The sequence below is a fragment of the Megalopta genalis genome, chromosome 1, assembly GCF_051020955.1.
Source record: "Megalopta genalis isolate 19385.01 chromosome 1, iyMegGena1_principal, whole genome shotgun sequence".
In the NCBI taxonomy this organism is placed as follows: domain Eukaryota; kingdom Metazoa; phylum Arthropoda; class Insecta; order Hymenoptera; family Halictidae; genus Megalopta; species Megalopta genalis.
Genome location: NC_135013.1, coordinates 42,830,545 through 42,852,432, shown reverse-complemented (window position 1 = coordinate 42,852,432; position 21,888 = coordinate 42,830,545). Strand labels below are relative to the sequence as shown.

Sequence of the window (21,888 nt, the reverse complement as noted above, 5' to 3'; positions counted from 1 at the left end):
AGCTAAATATAAATATATAGCTGTAGAGACAAGATTTTCTTCGCACCCTGTATATATCTGTAGATTTAAAAGGTCGTAGATATGTGTCAATATAGGATGAACGTCGTGCATCTGAAACCGAATCCTGAACGCATAGTGCTATAAAAGATACTAAAACTATAAGCAAAGCTGCCATAGCGTTGCTCGGAGTGGTTGCTCCACGTTTCGACAATTTATTGTATGGATTTTAACTGGGTGATGTACGGTAAGACGGCTAAGCGTTTTTTGGAATTGTTTGAACCACTTCTCAAGCTTTGCACGCATTGGTATCGAAACTAGGTTTCCGCAAACGTGTATGATTAGTTATTTTTTAACTATTTGATCGTTACGCTGTTTTTAATATGCTAAATTTTTGGCGCCATTTATTGGGTTCATTTTATTTCAATTGGTGATACCAGAAAGAGCATTTTCTAACCAGACCTGGATAAATATATTTAAGAAAATGATGGAAATAGTTAATGAAACACTCTTGTTTGTATTAAATAATGGCGTAAATAACATATCAAATTAAGGGATTATACTCCAAATCGTTATAAGAAGTATGACATTCTGTCTGATATTATAGGTAAGAGGTTAATGTATTTTGAAGAATTGACAAAGAAAGTTCGGTAACTCGAAAATTTCGATTTTTTGGGTACAAGATCTTAAAAGAAGTCTTGCGCTATTTTTATTATCGGCCCGAATTCGTGTCTTCGGGGTGAACGCACTCCTTCTGTATACATATACATAGATAGGCGATTCCTTATTTATTTATTTATCTTTAAAATTGTCGTAGATATGCAAGAATGTCTAGAATAAAAGTTGAATAACTTTTTATGCTTTTTAAGTAGATATTATTAAAACAATCATAAGTTTTTGTTTACATAAAAAATCACTTAAAATAATGTGAACTTTTCTGTCATTAAAAACCTCATTATAAATGAAGATGTGTATGTTAAACTTATCGTTTTTTGTGATTAGTTTTTGTTGCCTCTTAAAAACAACAATTTATTAGAGTCATTGCTCGATTTTTATAACAAAATATATGTGAATAAATATACGTACGCAGTAATTACCTACAAAAACATCTTGACAATTTTAATAATTGTAAAATAAGATATTTGAAATCCATCCTCTTGAGGGATCTGGTAGATCTCGTGTTAAGAAAACAAAAAAGAAAAACTTGATTCGCTGAAGGATCAATTTGATCTGTGAGAGGGTGAATTTGATATGTAAAAAAGATGAATTTTATTTGTAAAAAGAGTGAATATGGTTTCTGAGAGGATGCATTTGAAGATGCAATACTTATATTCAAGTGCAGGTGAATTTTTTCTGGAAATAGCGGATTAAAAAGGTAATAAAAACGAATTATCGAAGCCGTGGTATTTTTCGACCTGGTCAGGATGGTGCAACTCTTTAAGCTCCGAGGAAAGGTCGTTTGATCCGATATCCGTGCGAGCTTAGATTTTGTGAACGCAAGATCGACAGTGCAGGGTCCGGTGGGTTATCGAGCGAGAAAACCGAATGCAGGAGGGGTTCAGAAGGATAGTAGGATAGGAGGACGAGCCACGCATGGCAGCGATGGTAGTCCGTGAGCCGAAGAGCGTGGAAGAGCGGCAAGCAGCCTATGCGACAGAAGAACCGCGCGGCGGCAAATGGGTCGCGTTTTGCGACGGAATGCTCCTCTGGCGAAACGTCACCGGAAGAGCTAGAGACCCCACCCACACACCCTGCGGCTGCTGCCAGCCAAAAGAATCGAATACTGGACGAATATCTGTATGGTCGGTCGAATAAGGGAAAACTTTCATGGATGAGTGTTGGAAATGGTTGTGCCGATGTATCGAAGTGTCACTTATGAATTATTGGAGTTTTGCGCATGAAACCCTCGCTTTGGTTTTTATCGATTTTGTGTATTCTTGTATGCCATATGATTGTTCCTGGTTTACACTTCTATTACACGTTCTTAAATAAAATTTCAGCAACGGGCCACTTTTGTTTAGGACAAGGTAACAGAAAGAAAGCGACCTATTTAATTCTAGTTCGAAACATTTGAATTACGAAATAAAGAAATCTTGATATTAATCATATAAATACTGTTGTTTATTCATTGTAAGTATAACGAAGACGACGTACGGATAACAAATTACAAATGATAATACGATACATTGATTACATAGCAGGGTACATCGAGAGGATGGTATCTAGACTGCGGATCTTTATGCAAAATAAAAATGTTAGATAATTATAATATGCATGTTTAATATGTTAATATGCATACTAAACGACCTATCTAATTCTAGTTCGGAACATTCGAATAATAAAATAAAGTAATCTTGGTATTAATCTTATAAATACTATTGTTTATTCATTATAAGTATATATAATATTATATGCTAGTCTTAAATTACATAAATCTATTTTGCATCTCTGTAATAACACATATTTGCAGTGGTTTTCAAACAATTAGAAAGATAATCTTCTTGATCTATACTAAATATGTATTCTTTTGTTACGAATATTTGGTACATGTACAAATGATTTATTTTCTTTAGTTTGCTTCACTAACTAGACGTCTTAAACACGTCCATAAGACGTCTTGATTTGTAACACAGGACGTTCCTAGGACGTTCGTAGGCCATTCATAGGACGTTCGGGACGTCTTAAAGTCCCGATCGAATGTTTTACACCAGATGTCTTAAAGACGTCTTTGTGTTATCTGGGATGGGATTTAGACATGTTAAAAGATTTAGCTATTGATCCTATCGAAATCCCACTCATTCACAGCTTCTTTTATTTTTTCTATGCCAACGCGATTTTGTTTCGAAAACATTTTCGATAACTCACTAACTAACTTTAAATAAATTTCAAGAGGATCTAAATTTAACAGACAATGTACTAACCTTAAATAAAGCTCAGAAATCCAGACTTAACAGATGATGCCTTGTGAAGAGGTTATTTTCTTGCGACAACGAGGCATGTATGCCATGCGTACGCACCACGTGATGTTAGTGAGCATCCTATCCGTAAAAATCCTCTGTGTCCCATCCATAAATATTTAGTGTGTCCCATTCATAAACTTGGTAACAACATTAAAAATTCTATTCGTTTAACTTTTATGATAAAAAAGGACTATCTAATGTCAACATTCTTGAAGCGACACATGATCAAATGCAGTAAATAAAAACTCGATCAAAAGTAACAGTCCTTTATACAACGTTACGAGAAGAAAGGAAAAATATTACTTCTAGGAATAACAAAATTAATTGTCTGATATAGCTATATATCAACTGCTAGCACCTTCAAATTAGGAGTGATTAGATGTGCATAATATGGTTACAAAACAAGCATAATTTTTGCATAGAAAGACTCACGATTTTTTGGACAGTGGTAATGATCCATTCATGGTAGTTTTCTCCTCCTATACAGGGTGAATCAAATAACTGGGCCGAGCTGTAGCTCTGTTTCAGGTGAATTTAGAGCAAACCTGTAGAAGAAAATTTTGCATTTAAGAAGCTCTGTTATCCTATAGTATGATTTTATTCGCAAATGCATCGGTGCACTTGCAAAGTGTGTGTGCTCGGCCCAGTTACTTGACTCACCCTGTACAAGGCGCATAGGAGTATCCGGTCGGCGAAGCGGAAGTGAGGCGTAGCGGCTGCAAGAATCGGAAGGACTCTCCACGATGCGATGCCGCAATCCCGGATCCTATCCTCTTCTGCACACCAAGCGAACGAAACCTCCAATATTCTGAATTTCATTGTGAAATACATTTCAGTTTCGAGATCCAACTATGCACGATGTTTAACGTTGTATCCAGCTATTCTTCGCTCATAAGCACGGGTTGAAAATAGAATGGCTCACGGAAGTGTTCGAACACCATTTGAAACGGTATAACTTTTGTCAAATTGTACCAAACGACTTGAATTCTTTCCGAAATGCTAGAGGGAATGATTTACCAGACATTGTCTACAAAATTTGTTTCAAGAATTGCAATTTGTTGGAATGCCAAAAAATGTGCAGAATAAAAATTGCCTAAGTTAATTCTAAGAAATATAAGTTAAATGAAAATGTCTTTCAGCTTTTGATAATTATAATAAGTTGAAAGTAATGTAAGAGTATTTTCAAATACTTTTACTTTCTTCACAATTCTCTATCTGATTTGAAATTCGAGAATGCATTATAATTATATGCTTTAACAATTATATATTTTAATAATGATATAATTTAATAATTATGTACTTTAATAATCATATACTTTGATAATTATATATTTTGATAATGATATACTTCAATAATTATATACTGTAATAATTATATTTTTTAATAATTATGTACTTTAATATTTATATACATTAATAACTACTTTTCGTTAATCGTACGTACCAAATCCTTGATTTTTAGGTAATCATTCAAAAACATTACGCCAGTCTTAGTTAATAATACCTCCGACAAGTTACTTAACTTTCTAGACATTTCTTGCTCCGTAGAACAGATTCAAGTCATATCGTAATCTGTATACTAATTAATTGTAGACTAAATTCGGTAGAACAAAGTGCACTCAAGCCTTCCAAGTTGCATACATAAAGCTGTCTGCACTAATTTCCTCGCCATCGCAACTTCTCTGATATAACCGCTTAACTTCTGATTATTTTCTTCTGCCTCGTACTTGGTGGCACACAGTGGGCATTTTAACATTTCAACTGTCAGAAGTCGTCCTAGACTACAATAACCCTTGTAACTATTGTACCTATAAGACTACACGACCAGATGTGGCCGAGTGTTTATTGTTAATCCCTGTGTTGCTCTTAAAGAACTAATTTAGAGTTTTTCCTTTGGAAAGCTTCCAATTTGCTGGAAATTCGTTGAAGAAAGCGGAATAGTTTGCAATACTGTCGCACTAACGGTTATAGTTTTTACATGTTCTAATATTCGTTAGGATATAACTGTGTCACCTAAAGGAGCATGTTCCTTCCTTGAAATATTTCAACCAAAACGCAATCACTCTGACGTCCTATCATTCACGTTAAAACCTCTATAATATTTTTAAGTATACATTTTTATTATCCGCTTGTACTATAACAGCGAGTCAGATTCATGATGAAAATTTCATACATAGTATACTAAATATGCATGTTATTATTCATTTCTTCTAAATCGAATCAAATCTTGATTTTTCCGTTAACGAAATCTAGGAATGCGTTTGAACTCGCGGAATATAATTAAATATATTTAACGTAATACAATGGAAACGTTAAATGGTACAAATACGATACATTGAACGACAACGAAAGGATGCAAGATGATAACGAAGGCGACGCGCGGATAACAAATTACAAATGATAATACGATACATCGATTACATAGCAGGCTACATCGACTGTATGATAACTAGACTGCGGATCTTTATGCAAAATAAAAATTTTAGACAATTATAATACGCATCTTTAGCTAATAGAAATGTATAACAATGGTCACTCAAACTATAGAGATTTTAGCGTGAATGATAGTATGTCGAAGTGATAGCGTTTTGGTTTGAATATCTCTAGGAAGGAGTTCGCTTCTTTCGGTGTTACAGTTACATTCGAACGGACATTCGAACACGTAGTGCGACAATATAATTAGTCACGGCACGCACAGAATATCCGCTTCTGCGTAATTTCGTGCCGAACTTGATTTTACGGCGACCGTGGCAACGTACAAAATGTGCAGCGTTACATCAATTTGTCGCACGCATTACACCTGCAATATACAGCCTGTGTTTCTTACACAGACTTGAAACGCTAGTAATTGGATTAGGTCGCAATTTGCGGAATGAACAACAGGCTGTCATAATCCTGTACCACGAATTTGGTAAACACGTGACACTTGGAAAGGACGTACAGTAATTTCTTCCTAATTCGCGATCAGATCACACTCAAAAATGAACAATTCTTGAAAAGGAGATACTTTTGAGATTATTCGATCCTTGCATCTCGTTTTTATAGTCGTTGACAATCGGTAACAATAAAAACGAGCCGCAAGGCTCGAATAATCGTATCTCCTCTTCCCAAATTGTCCCTTTTTATGCGCAATCTGAGTGCGAATTAGGGAGAAATTACTGTAGTCACTTTAAATACGCATATCACATACAGAAGTGGACGGAATAAAAAAAGAATGCAGTATGATTAGTAGAGTGCGGATCTTTATGCATTTATAGCATTTTCAGGTCTTGCAAATGAAAGAAAATATACATATAAAGTGACAAGAACTAATAGCATTTATATTCTCTTGCTACAATAAGTAATTTTTTAGTCGACAAAGGGATTGTTTCTATAATTTTGATTTTTTGGAAATAATGAATTAGATTGGAATTTACGTGAAGATCCGCAGTCTAGTGATTACATACTAATCACACAGTATTTTTTCGTTGAAATGATTCGATAAATTGCCGTTTTTCTTTTTTGAATTCTCAGATGATAGATAAATTTTATGATCGGATTTGAAGTCAGCGTATCAAAATCTACGGGAAATGATGTATAACTTGTTATAGAAAGAAATTCAACTGCACATGGTATTGGATAAATCACAGTTTTGTTGGAATATTTCAATTTTAACATAAATTTCCAAGACTAAAAATGTTCATACTACATTCTCTCTATCTTTTCCTTATTCTGTAACATCTCAGCTTTGAGACGTGACAAAACATCATCGCCTTATCGTGTTTCTGTCAAAAGATTTTTGATTTTTACACAACGTTGTCACTTTGTCTCACTGTTCGTCGTTCATAGAAGTCAGAAAACCAGAAATATAAAAACAATTGTGTCTTGCTTAAATTTCGCAGTCCTATATTTGTGATCACGGAAATGACACACGCGTCTGTTGATTTCAAAACGAAACACACTAAATACATAAGTAACAGTTATGTAATTTGCGTATAAATGAAATTACATCCCACGTGTAGGATGGCGTCAATTTTTAATGAACCGCCGCTTCGGTAATATCTTGGAGTTTTAAATCAAATGGCCTGCCAGTGGTGATTGAGATTAAAGTTCACGGTTATGCGTTGTCGCGTTGATTCGCATGTTTTGCATATTTGGGTCACTGTGTAGAAAACCAATTACGTGCAGGGCAGCAGGAACACTTCAGAAGGTAGATTCGAAAATGAAATTAAACACAAGGTTCGGATTAAACTAGAACGACCAGAATTTTGCGACTTCTGAAATTGCTGAAATCATTTTCCTACCGTAGCCGATTCTATTGGAACTAGACTAGTTTATACTTTAAACCCTCTTATTTTCTTCTATTGCCTATGCGATGAATTTACTAGACAACGGAGGCAGAGTAAAAATCCATTTACGAACCATTTGAACAATTTTCATACGTTCAGTGACGTAACTATAAAATGTTAACCTCTCAGAAAACAATCTTGGATAACATGGATATTAATATTGAAAGTTAAGGATATCGTTAACCTTGATCTTGATAACTCCTAATAAGTCTAATTCTACTTGGCGGTGTATTGATAAAGTAGTTGAAATTATTAACGATAATAACAATTTATTGATAATAACAAAGATGAAGAAGGAAACAAGCGATAACAAGATAAATCATTATTACGTAACGAAGTACTTAAATATCCTTAAGCATAGCTCAAATAAAAAGACACGTAAGGAAAACATTCCACAATGTGCATACTATTCATTATGAAAATTAGAAATGTTCTGACGCATCGTGTACTCACAACTTTCGTCCAAGAATGATGGGAAAAAATTGTACTGCAATATTTTCCAGAACACAAACGACAATAAGAAACAGCGTGTCGAAAATAACGTGCAATTACAATATTTTATCCCTTTTTTGATCATTTGTGTTAATCCATTGTGGCTTGCAGCATCGATACAAACGCCATGGCAAATTTCACGATTTATAGCAGAAATGTAAATGGAACATAAATCAAAATACACGATTATAGTTTATCAAAATGTAATAGGTTTCAAAACTAGTCCTGTGTGAATGTAAAAGTAAGCAATTTGTAATGTCGGAAAAATCTTTAATATTTGCAAAAGTGCAGATATTACGAGAATTCAGTAGAATAAAATAATAGAATATGCATATATTTACATTTACTAAAAATAACGTAATATTAATAATTCGCAACATCGACTTTACTTTTTACTACTACAGTCATTTGTTTCATTAAATATTTCTACAATTTGGAAACTGTACATTTTATGATATTTAATAATTATAACTAATTTTATAATTATTTGCTTCGATGGGACATATCTGTATGTATTTTATGTTCACCACCGTTTTGTCGTTTCGATAAAGTTCATCTAATGTTCACGTTGAAAGAGAAGTTTATTATTATTATTATTACTCTGTCACATTTACGTACTACAAGCATAAATTCATGAAATCCTTGCAACGAGTTATAAACTATGTACTATTCACATTTGTTTTTTTTATTATGCTTTAATTATTTCCATCTATTATATTAGTTACATAATATTAATAGGTTTATATAATGCAATTAACGTCGTGTGACTTTCGCGACTTTTGAATTACTTTTTGGTATGGGAATTTTCCATTTGCAACAAGTAATGTTTACGTTACTAAGAAAAACTGAAGTTCAGGAACGGTTGTAGCATGGCATGGGGTGGACAGTATCAACAATAACATTTTCAAAGTGGACCATTTATTAAAATAAATTTCAAGAAAAAATAATATAATTGCAATCATACAATAAAAATAGACCTTAATCTTTGGAATTGCAGGTTATTCTTATCTTTTCTTTTTTTATGACTTTCTATACTCTTTCTTCACAGATATTTCCTATATTCTGTTCCCATTATGTTTTTTTACAGATATCAGTGTAGATGGTTGATTTTCTTACCGACACGGAGCGGATTGTAACGTTACTTTCAATCCTGATCGCTGATGTTACAATCCCCCCGACCATAATTGTGAACTATGATTACAAATTTTCACTAACTAAATAGTTAATTAGTCATTACATGCATATAAAATAAGTAATTACAGTTTATGACCTTTAATAAAAAATTACTGTAGGGCATACAAAAGTTATTTTGGTTAGTATACGTATTAGCTATGTATGAATATGGGTAAAATAACAATGTATATATTGATAGCTAGAGTAGTTTTTAAATTATTTATAATGTTACTTTTGGCCGTGTTACTGTCTGTTGAAAAAGAAACTTTAGCCTCGGACAAAAATTAATCTGTAGTTTACTTAGGACTGAGAATCGAAAATATCAGTTTTTATTTATTTTTTAAATTGTAAAAGATATCATTAATAGTAAACTCGCCCATTTAGTTGAGGATACATTTGTTGTTTGGAAATGTGGGTCACAATGTTGCTATACTAACCTCGTACAGTGTTCAGATGACTCGTGGTTGATGACTGTACCGAGCAAGGAATTCGGTCGGAGGGAGCTTAGGTATGAACGGTAGGTTCACACGCACTTTACTTTTGCAGCATTATCGGCAAACACTTTTCACTTAATTAATCACTGATAATTTCAAACTGGGATGACAGTGACCAATAAGAGGCTAGCTCGACTGACACGAGGCTGTCCAGACAACGAGCACATGAAGCCTAGTTCCGCTCATTTGCTCGGCCGTCTCGCGTCTGCTGATCTCGCCTTTTATTGGTCACTGTATTTTGTTTAGTAACTCGTAAACAAAGCCGCGGATTGCATTTTCGCTAAGGAAAAAGTTACTTCAAACGATCTCAGGAACCTCCCATTTCCGGATTACGAGACATTTTTGGGACCCCCTATAGAGGAACTGTCGAGAGTTTTACTCTCAGATGGAAACCCACCTTAATTCAAGTTGGGAGGAGTATAAATCGTGGTATATTGATGATAATAATAACAGTAATAACAATGTATTGATAATAAGGACTATGAAGACGAAAACGCCGATAACAAGATAAGTGATTATAACATATCGAATTACTTAAATGTTCTTAAACTTAGTTTTAATGAAAATACTCACTTCGAAAACTAGAAACTTCCTTGCGTGACGTATGTTGACAATTTGACGCCCGAGAACGATGGGAAAAATTGTACTTGAAGATTTTCCACAAACAACAATAAAGAACGGTGTATCTAAATTAGCATTACGATATTTTAACATTTGTTTGGTACTTTCTGTTAATCCATTGTGGCTTGAAGCATCGATACAAATGCCATGGTAAATTTTACGATCTATAGCAGAAATGTAAATAAAAGATGAACCAAAATATGCAATTGTAGTTCACTAAATGTAATATATGTCAAAATTAGTCCTGAATGTAAGAGTAAGCATTTTGTAATATCACAAAAATCTTTTTATCTGCAAAAATGCAAATACTACGAGACTTCAACAGAATAAAATGATAACATGTATCCGCAGTGTGATAACACGCGACATTTCATGTTGTTTTATACAAAGTAATCTCCTCTTGCTTCAATATACTTGTTACATTGATCCAAAAGGGATTCAAATGCACGATTCAGCTGATTTTGTGGTATTGCCATTAGCTATTTGGATGGTCGAAATGTCTTCGAAAAAGCATCCTTTTAATTTCAATTTCAATTTTGGAAATAAAGAGAAGTCGCACGAGGCCAAATCAGGCGAATATGGCGGATGATTATGCACACAGATTTTATTTCTAGCCAAAAATTGACGAACAATGAATGACTTGTGAGATGGCGCGTTATCGTGCAACAGTGACCAACTGTCTAGATCTTAATAATCGAGACGGATATCGAATCATCTCTCGATTGATGTTCATAGCTGCTTCCACCATTTGGAATGACGCATTACGGCCATTTACAATAAAAGGTTTTTTAATTGAAATTTGCTTTACGGTATTGGTCTCCTTCGAGAGATCCTCTACTATTCAGAAAACATTTATGTTACACAAAAATTTTACCAGTCTTGTATTTAATATAATAATGCTTAATATAATTGTTCCATGGTACAATTTCAATATCAATTAATGACTTGATCAAGAAGAACTGTCGTAACTACTAGACTAGACGATGGATCACAATGCTTTTTTTAAATTTTGTTAATACTTGAAATGACAACAAAAAATACGAAATTCTCGTTTTTTAACTTTTTTATCTGATCCTATAACAGAAATTTAAAACAAGCCTATTGTAGATCTCGATAGCCTATATGTGAACTGAAAATTTGATCGAAATCGATTAACCCAGAATCGAGTTATACGCGTTGGAAGATTTTAAAACCTGCAGATTTCTTTCAGTTTTTGGTTTTGGATTACGATTACGCGAACGCTATTACAGTCAGAACAAACAGTTCTGTACCAACATGTTATCTAGTTCTCTGACATTATTTAATCACGGTATTTTCGATTTGCAACAAGTAATGCAATTGTTGCCGATTGTCAACAACTATGAAAACGCGCCACGAGATTCAAATAATCGCAACTCCTCTTCCCAAGTTATCCATTTTTGTTTTCAGGCTGAGGGACAATGTGAGAGAATTTATTCTACTAAGACGAAACACCCTGCATGTATTGGTAAAAGTTAATGATTATACGTACGTCCATGAATCCAAACAGCGTAAATTTGTAGAACTTTCCAGCAGTCATGTATTCAATCTTTTGTCCATTTATCATACAAATGAGCAAACTTCTTCCTCCTTTGTGTATCACGTCCGGCCAATCAATGCTGTAAAGCGCATCGCAATATTTCTGTGACTAAACATGGTTGTGTTACTGTTAGTGCCCAATTAACAAAGTATTCATTATACGAGCGATATAATAGGACATGCAGAAGTACAGGGTTCCCCGGAAAGAATCATCCGATTTCAAAAATTTATATTTTAAAAAATTACACACAGAAAATTATAATTCAAACACGAATATAACGGGAAAATGTGTGAGTTTTTGTTTACAAGTGTTCAATATGACTTCCTTTCGTTACACGTATGATATCATTGCGATATGAAAGTTCTTGCCAAACACGGTGTAATGTATCTCTGGTAATTGTTTGTACAGCATCACAAATGCGTTTTTTCAGTTCATTTACACTTGTAGGTAAAGGTGGTACAAAGACAAGATCCTTCACAAATCCCCAAAGGAAGAAGTCGCATGGGGTTAGGTCGGGTGATCTCGGAGGCCAACTGTGTAGAACCATATTATCGGATGAACTGCGACCAATCTAATGGTTTGGTGGTTCCGTGTTAAGAAAATTCCGAACCTCCAAGTGCCAATGGGGTAAAAAGTAAAACTCGCACATTTTCCCGTTATATTCGTGTTTGAATTATAATTTTCTGTGTGTAATTTTTTAAAATATAAATTTTTGAAATCGGATGATTCTTTCCGGGGAACCCTGTAGAATTAACCCTCTGCCAGCATAATGGTTAGCTCAGACCCAAACAAGGATCTATGAGTTATAGAGTTGGCAACTGGTATAAAAAACATTCAGTATGTTTATCAGGACCGTACAACAGCTGTTCGTAGTTAGTACAGCGGTTATGGACTACGCTGATGGGGGTTACATTACTTTGCACTATAACCACGAGTCAGATTCGGGATGAAGATTTCATACATAATATACTAAATATGAATGTCATTCATTTTTTCGGAATCGAAACAAAGTTGATTCTACTGTAGTCAAAATGTAGGAATAAAAGTAAAAGGAGGACATGCAAAAAACAAAAATTGTCTCGTTCTATTTAGATGATTGTTAACACGTTAAGCGCGGCGTCAACCCCCTGGGGCTGCCAGTGAACTTTCCGTTTGGACGGTATCAATCCTCTTGGACTGACAGTATCCTCTTTTTGGGCGGCGTCAGTTTCCAGGGACTGACAGCAAATCTATCGTTTGGATAGCATCGGCGCATCGGTAGACCGGTAGTATCAAGGTTAAGAAATAATGCCGGTCTGCCGCCTCAACAGAAAACCCAGCTAAATCGGCTCCGCGCTTAACGTGTTATGGACAAATTAGCGCACATGTCTGTTACAGAAATGGAGATACAGAGATACAGATACTACGACTTTCATACGTTGTGCAAAAATTGTGTATTATAAATATTCGTATTATATTATATATTCTGCATCTTCTTGAGAATTTTATTTTACATCTATAAACGATTTTCAAAGTTATTTTTCAACATACGATCTCGCGTATTATTTTCGAATAACAAGTAATTCTACTTAGAAATTCAACATTAGGTCTTCTCTAAGGGCTGGCAAATTTCTTAATTTCTCTTTATTATCATAGTTTTAGGAGTAACATTCTGCAACTACATTTTTTAGATATTTGTTTTTGCAAAATTGTTCACTTTCCAATAAATAGTCATTTCTCCGTAACTTTACGACGATTGCTTCTGTTATTGCTGGAAGGTTTAAAGATGCGACAAAAGCATCACTTGCGCATTAAACTAGAGATTATGATAGTTGCCAGCAGAGGATTAACGGCGTGATAAAAGATTTCTAGTTTATAGCAGTTTATAGATTGAAATAAAATTATACCACATCTATAAAGTAAATCTAAAAGCATACGAATTATTGGTGTTTTACATGATCAATACATACCTCATTAGCCAGTTGTTCACCAATGTACGAATAGACGTACAAAAAAGCGAACAGATCCAAGGACCAAAAAAGAAAGTTAATGCCAATCATCGGATTTGTTCGAATCCCCTGTTAAATGTAAGTAATATTTTCGTAGATTAGAATAAAATTTTGTATATTTCACAGAATAATGTTAAATTTATACTTTAGCAATTACGTATTGGTGATTACTACAAACTGTATACATGCGATCAGTTTACTTGTGATACTTAATACAGGGTGCACGTGTTACTATTAGGTCTACCGGAAAGTTCTGCCCGTTTAAGAAATGAAAGGAAATAATAGATTTTTCATAAATTTAGTAATATTTATTGTACAATATAATTTCCGTCGTTACTTATGACCTCTTGCCAGCGTGATGGCAATTTGTGAGCAACATTTTTCAAAAATATATGTCTCAAATGAACATGTGCATACCTATCGAAATTTGCAATGACATTATCAGACAGAACTTTCCGGTAGACCTAATATTAACATAATGCACCACTCTTGTATAATACCTTCCAAAATTTAATAGTTTTCAAGATATTTGGACACATATGATCCTGATCCTCTTTGAAAGCTATTTTCATTTTCACGCTTTCGATGTGAACAATATCAATATTTTCAATTGATCCTAGTGTCAATGTGGAACTGTCTTAATCCCGAAAAGATTTCATTAAATGCTTCATGGCGAGAAATTGTTGTACAAAAATTGATTTTTGAGTATATTATATGAGAATTTCTATTGATTTCACTTACAGTTGTTCTTTGTGTAATCAATATAATTCAAAGTATAGCTAATATGACTCTCTAATAATTCATAAGTATGTTTTGTATAACATTTTCTTAGAGGAATCAAATTTTAGGTTTCATGTATCACAAGCAAACATCGTTTTCCTTACTGTAATTAAGTTGTACAAATTTTGTATGTTTATTGATAAGCATTATTTGCTGCGTAGAATTTTTGTTTGACACTAACAATTGTAATTTAAACAAAGTCAATTACGTACTATTAATGCAACATACATGCAAAGGGCTAGTCTGACACTGCAACTGATGTATTCGAACAGAAGGATCATATAAAGGCTTTCATTTACCCTTGCCGACAACCTGAAACAGATGATGAAACTTTATGCGAATCTTTTTAAAAAGAACATATCCTATAATACGTATTTCTTTCTGGAATATTCTTCTTCTTCGTATCGGTACAGATATTTTGAATGTATTTAATAAATCAAATTTTCATTTGGTAATTTGAAATAGACAATTAAAGATAGGGAGTGATCTTTCTGCGAATACTTGATTAACGTAAAACGTGTACATCTCTGATATATTTATATTATCAACAATATGCATCAGTGGTGGTATTTAACAGATAAAGTCTAACTTCTATTGTTTTTACCTTAAATATCAGTAAGTAGTTGGTAGCGGCAGAAAAGAAGGGTGGCATGGTAGGATACTTTGTAGATTTTAAAGCAGCTTTCGACAATGTAGATAGAAGCAATTTATGGGCAGCGATGAAGAAAAAAAGGAAGGTGATTAAAGGATTAGTGGAAAAGGTCAAAGAGGTTTATATGGAGACAACACCGAAGGTAAGAATAGGAGAAGAGACAGAAGAGAAATTTTGGCTGGGAAGAGGAGTAAGGCAGGAGCGTTCCTTAAGTGCAAAACTATTTATACTGTACGTTGAAACTTGATGTAGAGGAGAGTTTGTTGGAAAGAGGAAAGGGGGGTATAGAGATAGAAGTGAGGAAAATCTATATACACTTTACACTATGCGGATGATATGGTGCTGCTCCCGAAGGAAGAGGCAGGAATGGTGCTCATGATCGAGGAATTTAGAAAATATGTGGAAGAGATTAGAAGAGAAGAGATTAAAAGTGAATAGGGAGAAGACTAAAGTTATGAAATTCGGCGGGAGGAGAGAAGAAGAAAGGAAGTGGGGAAGGAGTGAAGTAGAAGAAGTGGAGGATATGGAATATTTACGGTATCGGTTCAAAAGAAATGGGAAGCAAGAGGCACAAATAGAGGGAAGGACAAGGAATGCAATGGGTGCCATGAGAGATGGGTGAGCAAAGAGATATTTCAAGAACGATGTGAAAAGAAGGGTATAATTATTCGATACCTTAATATGGCCTGTGGCTGCATATGGAGCAGAAGTGTAGATGTGGGCAGAGAGAAAGAAGATAGAATCGATGCAAGAAAGGTATTTAAGATGGTTAATGGGGGTAGATTGGGTGATACCGGAATATATGCTAAGGGAAGAATTGAAATAAGAGAAAATGAGGAAAAGAAGCGCAAGGGGGGCTTGGAAGTTTGACGAAAGGTTAAGGGAAGGGAAAGGAAGTGAAATAACAAGAAAATGTTTGAAAGAGATAGAAGCAAGAACGAGAAAAGAAATGAAAATATCGAAATGTGGGAAGAAGAAAGGAAGAAGTACATAGAGAGTAAAGGAAGCAGAAAGATGTTAGGGGATGAGAGAAAGGAAGCAAGATAAGAGGAATGGGAAAGGATTCAGAAGAGGAAGACGGAAATGCAGGAGAATGTGGATTGGGGAAAAGCCAATGTAGCGAAATACAATGAATGGTTTGCAGAGATAAGAGAAGGGGAAATACTGGAATATCTGAGGAAAAGATTCAAGAAAGAAAAATGGAAAAGTGTTGCAAAGTTCAGATTAGGAAACGAAATGAAAGGAAGGAGATACTGGGAAACAGAAGAGAATAGAAAATGCAGAGTATGTGTGGTAGGAACATATGTAACAATTTCTTCCTAATTCGTGCTGTGATCGCGCACAAAAATGGACAATTCGGGAAGAGGAGATACGATTATTCGAGTCTTGCGTCTCGTTTTTACAGTTGTCGACAATCGGTAACTATAAAAACGAGGCGCAAGGCTCGAATAATCATATATCCTCTTCCTGAATTGGGCGCCATTTTTGGGCGCAATCTTAGTGCGAATTTGGGAGAAATTACTGTATTAGGGTACTGTAGGGAATGGAAAGAAAAGGAAGGGAGCTTTTATGAAATGGATAAGAAAATTGTAGCAGGCAATGAAAGTAGGGAGGCGTGATTTAAAAATCTAGAAGAGAAAAGAAATAATAGAAAGGAAGGAGTTGGCAGAGTGAAGAGGGAGAGGAAGTAGGAAGGAAGTAAATGATAAGCGCAGGAAAAAAAGAAAATAGTAAGATTTAAAAAATGAAAAAAATTATGAAACAAACGGAATTGGAAAACGGAGAATGAATGAGAGAAGAGGAGGAAATACAATAGAAAAAGCTGCGGAATTGAGAGTGAATGGAAAGATATAGAGAAGGGAGAAGGAGGCGGAATAAATAAGAATGGGAGGTAAAGGAATACGATATATGCAATATGGGAAGATGCAGTAAAGAGGCGATGCAGGTGTATAGAGAAACATGTAAAGGAAGAAAAGAAGGAGAGATAAGGCGAAAGAAAGAGTGAACAGGAGAAGAGTTGCGTTAGTTGCTAGCGTTAGATTTAAGTGGTAGTGTTAAGCGGTAAATTTAATTTTAAACATTAATTGTAAGAGACCGATGTCACATGGAACCCATAAAGGATCATTAAAGAAAGACTACTCTACAGTAAGTAGTAGTATCAGCCTGTTTTAATTATGTTAAGGTATAAAATCGTGTCTTGAAAATCTGACTCCACTTTCTGAAACTTGTTCCCGTGTCATCTTATTAAGTTGTAATGGAATAAAAACTGTCGCACTTACTTTCTCAGCTGCAGATGCTTCTGTACAATAGTCTTTATGTTACTTCGAAACAGGTTCGACGAATTTGTTGGTAACTTTTTAATACGGGAAGTTAGAACGGAAAATCTCCCGCACAGGTGCAAGACCAGTGTAACAACAATGTTAACTTGAGCTATGTGGTACATCGCCACATATATAATTCCAGATGTCAACGCGTAGATCGGAAAGTAGATTCGGGCTTTGTACTTGTAATCGAGAAAAACGTAAACTGTGGAAGGTAGTTCGTAAGGTTCTGTTACATTATCGTGAGCTGCAAAAGATAAAGATACGAAAATATGAGTAGAAGATAATAAAGTATCTGTAAATAGCAATTATATTTAGAGTTTATTAAAATTGCAGATTTCGGAAAGTTCGAGAAATAAGTCACAGCAATTTATTAATTGCAGTAAAAATAAAAATTATTTATCAAATTCAAAACCAACTAGTCCAATTAAAATTCCGAAAAAGTAAAAGTTATTTCATCCAATTTTCAGTTATTTCTTATTAACAGATGTTTGATTATTTTAGTGAGCAATTGTAAATGTTACAAGCAAAGACAGAGTCTTTACACTTCGCCATGAATCAAGTAAACTTGTAGGTAACCGGTGGTAACAATTTTTGTCACATTTTACATGTACAATGGAATTTACTAATGTCAATTTCATCATGCACACCACTTAGTCATTACATGAGTAATGTACCACTAACACAATAATCTGTGATCGTCTAAAAAAATTGACATCTAAGCAATTTTACAAAGATACAATTTTCATTTTCGATAATGGAGGTATGGCAAACGCAGTATTAAGTGATACTATTGATTACCTTTGTGGGGATGTATCAACAGATGTATCAACGGACGGAAGTACATTATCAGACACAGCAGTGTTTGAAATGTCGTTGCATATTTGCAAAACTTATAGGAGATGTTATTGTATCTGTGATACAATCGCTTTTCTTCCACGCTTTCGTAACTTGTGTCTTCTTTGATTTCTTTCCTTGTTTGGTCAATGATCCGCTTCATGTTCTTGCTTAACCGGATAATATACATCGTAGGTGCACTCATAATATTGAAAATACATTCATCCATATTTACGGTAAGCAATACTATATTATCCAAATAATTGGTTGTGGCGCACAATTGGCATATCACCAATAACAGTAGGTACACTTGCCACAATTTGAACGACATTGACGCGGATTGCTGCGGCCACAAGCCACACAACGAAAAGATATATTCACTTACAATGAGTGGATCTTTTACTTCGATGAAGTCGTCGTTCTAAAAACATTAGCAGTCAATCGTTTTGTCCGCATGGGAAAAGGAAGGATACGACCGAAACTGTCAGATATGAAATGTTTGTCTTTGAATATTTAACAAATTTTATGTATCGTCTATTCATTTATCAGCTAGTTCGGTTAAACGATTTTATTTCATATGATGATCAATTTAACAAGCAAATTAACGTAACATTTGTTACATAAGTTTTTAATCAAACGCTAAATACTCGAATTTCCGCGAGAAGCAATTATTTTATTGTAATAACAATAATTCTCAATTTCATAGAAACAAACGTTTCACAGATTATGTACAACCGATCGCGGAGCACTCCGTTCGCCTTACTGTCATCGTGGTTCTCTTTTTCAGCTCCGAACGTAAAATGCAGCGGTTTTATCAATTTTCTTTATTCAGCTGTGACCAGTCAATAAATTCAATTGCCCATAATAACACAAGCATAAGATAATTGGAAACTGAAATGTAATTGCCCCTCGAAAAAAACATTGATTACATGTTCGAATTAAGTTTTTATCAATCTGCTATGCAACTACACGCTTGTTTTTATTGATCTGTCTTAATAGCTTCATTTGAGCATGGGGTAAGTAAGTGCAAGTTGTGTATGCGATTGATAGACTTGTGCTTGAATCTTTTAGTGATTCTGAGAATACACTGACTATCCTAAACTACCTTAACTTTCTTTTTCAAATTAAGTCGCATGTGAACTAATAATTGGTCCATGCGCAAGAGATAATTGCAAAATAGTTGTGGAAACCGGGGCAGAGGTAGTCAATAATTATACAGTACATACATGAGAGTCGCGTGCAGAAGAACTTGGTCCGCGAACGTGTTTGATAGGGTTCCCTTGATCGTCGATCTGAATGAATTTCTTTTACTGGTTTGTGTAATAAATAACTTTATTCAATCTGTAAACTCGTTGATGGTACACGTGAACTCTGTATAGAAAGGGAATGTTCTACTGAACCCTTTCGTCTTCACCGTTTTTGTATTGAACGAAAGCTTCAATGGCAGTGGGTGTCTTTTGAATGCTGTCGCGCAGCTCAGTGCGTATATCAAGGACAAAAATAAAAAATCAACTTACGTAAAGGCAGCAACGAAATCTATAGGCATGCTTGTAAATATTGTTTGAATGAATGTGTGTATTGCTGTAAAAAATGAACGAACATCGATGGTATGGTGAGGAGTAGTTTTTTTTACAATAGGCTCTTCAGACAACGATTGGCTTCATAACAATGTTAACATTCATTGTTATGATCAGATTTTTATTTTCCCACTTTCAATAGAGCATGTTACTGAAGGTAAAGACTATCCATCTTAATTTGCACCTTTTTTTTATTTTGCATTTCCTTTAGGTACCATTGGTTTTTTACAGTCCTACTTTTTTAAAATTAATTAGACGTTTCTAAAATACTTTTCGATACTCTTCCTTCATACTGGCTGAATATCTTCGTGAATTTATCTTCTACATCATTGCATAAGAACCAGCTGCTCTCATTTGGACGTTTTGTGTCAGCGACGATCACTTACAATCAGTGCTATCATCGACCAGTGGTATATCCGTGAACTATACAACAAAAAAGATAATATATTTACATATATCCAAACGTAGCTTAAATGATAAGATTATTCTGACATACGTAAAAATATAAATTTGAAAACATGTTGTAGTACGAGCGTATACCTTTTCTGGGACAACGTTCTAAGACAGGGACATTGAATCCAAAAGTACATATAATATTGATTTAAATGAAAAAAAATAACGAAATCGTGTTGATTTTTGTAGAAATAATTTGACAAACCGCTGATATTTTTTCAAAACCCAGGCGTGCTAGATATAGTTTTCAAACGAATTAGAAATCAGATTGTCAAAATCAATGGCAAATACATTTCTAAGCTACTATTCTTTAAGAAACTACAATTACGAAATCAATTTGTTTGTTCCTCCTAATCGATTCTCGCTGTTAATGCCGGATAACGTTCACACGAATCTGATTCCATATATCGAATTTTGTGTACGGTATGGCCAACGTGACCACGTTATCTTCCATCATTAATATGATGGAAAAACATTAAATGTAGAAACATTAAATGTTGTACACAAACATGAATAATTAAGGTGATGAAATTCAAGTCCAGTTATGAAGCATGTGAAAAACTTTTATAAATTCAGCGCCATTATTCTATAATAGTCAAGAAACATTTTAGCCATAAAACAATGTTAACCTCTCAGGAAATAATTTTCTACAAAACTGATACTAATATCAAAAGTTACGGATACCGTTAACTTTGATCTTGATCACTTCTAATCAGACTAATTCGAGTTGGGAGGAGTATAAATCGTGGTATATCGATAAACTAGTTGAAATTCTTAACAATAATAATAATAATTTACTGATGATGACAACAATGAAAAAAAACAAGCAGTAACTGTAACATAACGAAGTACTTAAATGTTTTTAACATAACTTAAAAGAAAAGACACGTACGGAAAATGCGACGTACTACGATGTACTCACTTCGAAAACTAAAAACGTTCTGATGGGTCGTGTGCTCACACCTTTCGCACGAGAACGAGGGGAAAAATTGTATCTTGAGATGTTCCAATATACAAAATTCAATAAGAACCGCTTGTCGAAAATACTATGGCATTACGGTATTTTACCTCATTTTTGGTACCTCGTGTTACTACATTGTGGCTCGCAGCATTGATACGAGTGCCATGACACATTTCACGATCTATAGCGAAAATGTAAATAAAAAATAAACCAAAATACATTATTATAGTTTATTAAATATAATCTACAGGGTACCCCGGAAAGAATCATCCGATTTCAAAAATTTATATTTTAAAAAATTACACACAGAAAATTATAATTCAAACACGAGTATAACGGGAAAATGTGTGAGTTTTTGTTTACAAGTGTTCAATATGACTTCCTTTCGTTACACGTACGATATCATTGCGATATGAAAGTTCTTGCCAAACACGGTGTAATGTATCTCTGGTAATTATTTGTACAGCATCACAAATGCGTTGTTTCAGTTCATTTACACTTGTAAGTAAAGGTGCTACAAAGACAAGATCCTTCACAAATCCCCAAAGGAAGAAGTCGCATGGGGTTAGGTCGGGTGATCTCGGAGGGCAACTGTGTAGAACCATATTATCAGATGAACTGCGACCAATCCAACGGTTTGGTACAAAGTAAAACTCGCACATTTTCCCGTTATATTCGTGTTTGAATTATAATTTT

The 21,888-nt window shown here is 34.4% G+C and overlaps 3 protein-coding genes across 3 annotated transcripts in view; 2 read left to right on the top strand and 1 right to left on the bottom strand.

Annotated features, from left to right (window-relative positions):
- The window catches only part of Nca (neurocalcin homolog), a 510,394-nt gene that overhangs the window by 122,969 nt on the left and 365,537 nt on the right, over positions 1-21,888 (top strand). The window lies entirely within an intron of this gene.
- The window catches only part of LOC117222608 (neuronal calcium sensor 2), a 414,719-nt gene that overhangs the window by 50,832 nt on the left and 341,999 nt on the right, over positions 1-21,888 (top strand). The gene's annotated exons all lie outside the window — the stretch shown is intronic.
- Positions 10,060-17,456, bottom strand: LOC143262238 (odorant receptor 47a-like). The gene is made up of 5 exons (XM_076528151.1): positions 17,323-17,456; positions 14,604-14,703; positions 13,573-13,680; positions 11,576-11,731; positions 10,060-10,229 (listed from the first exon to the last, which is right to left on the bottom strand). The coding sequence occupies exons 2-5, from the start codon at positions 14,670-14,672 to the stop codon at positions 10,176-10,178; spliced, it is 387 nt and encodes a 128-aa protein (XP_076384266.1). The 5' UTR covers positions 14,673-14,703; positions 17,323-17,456; the 3' UTR covers positions 10,060-10,175.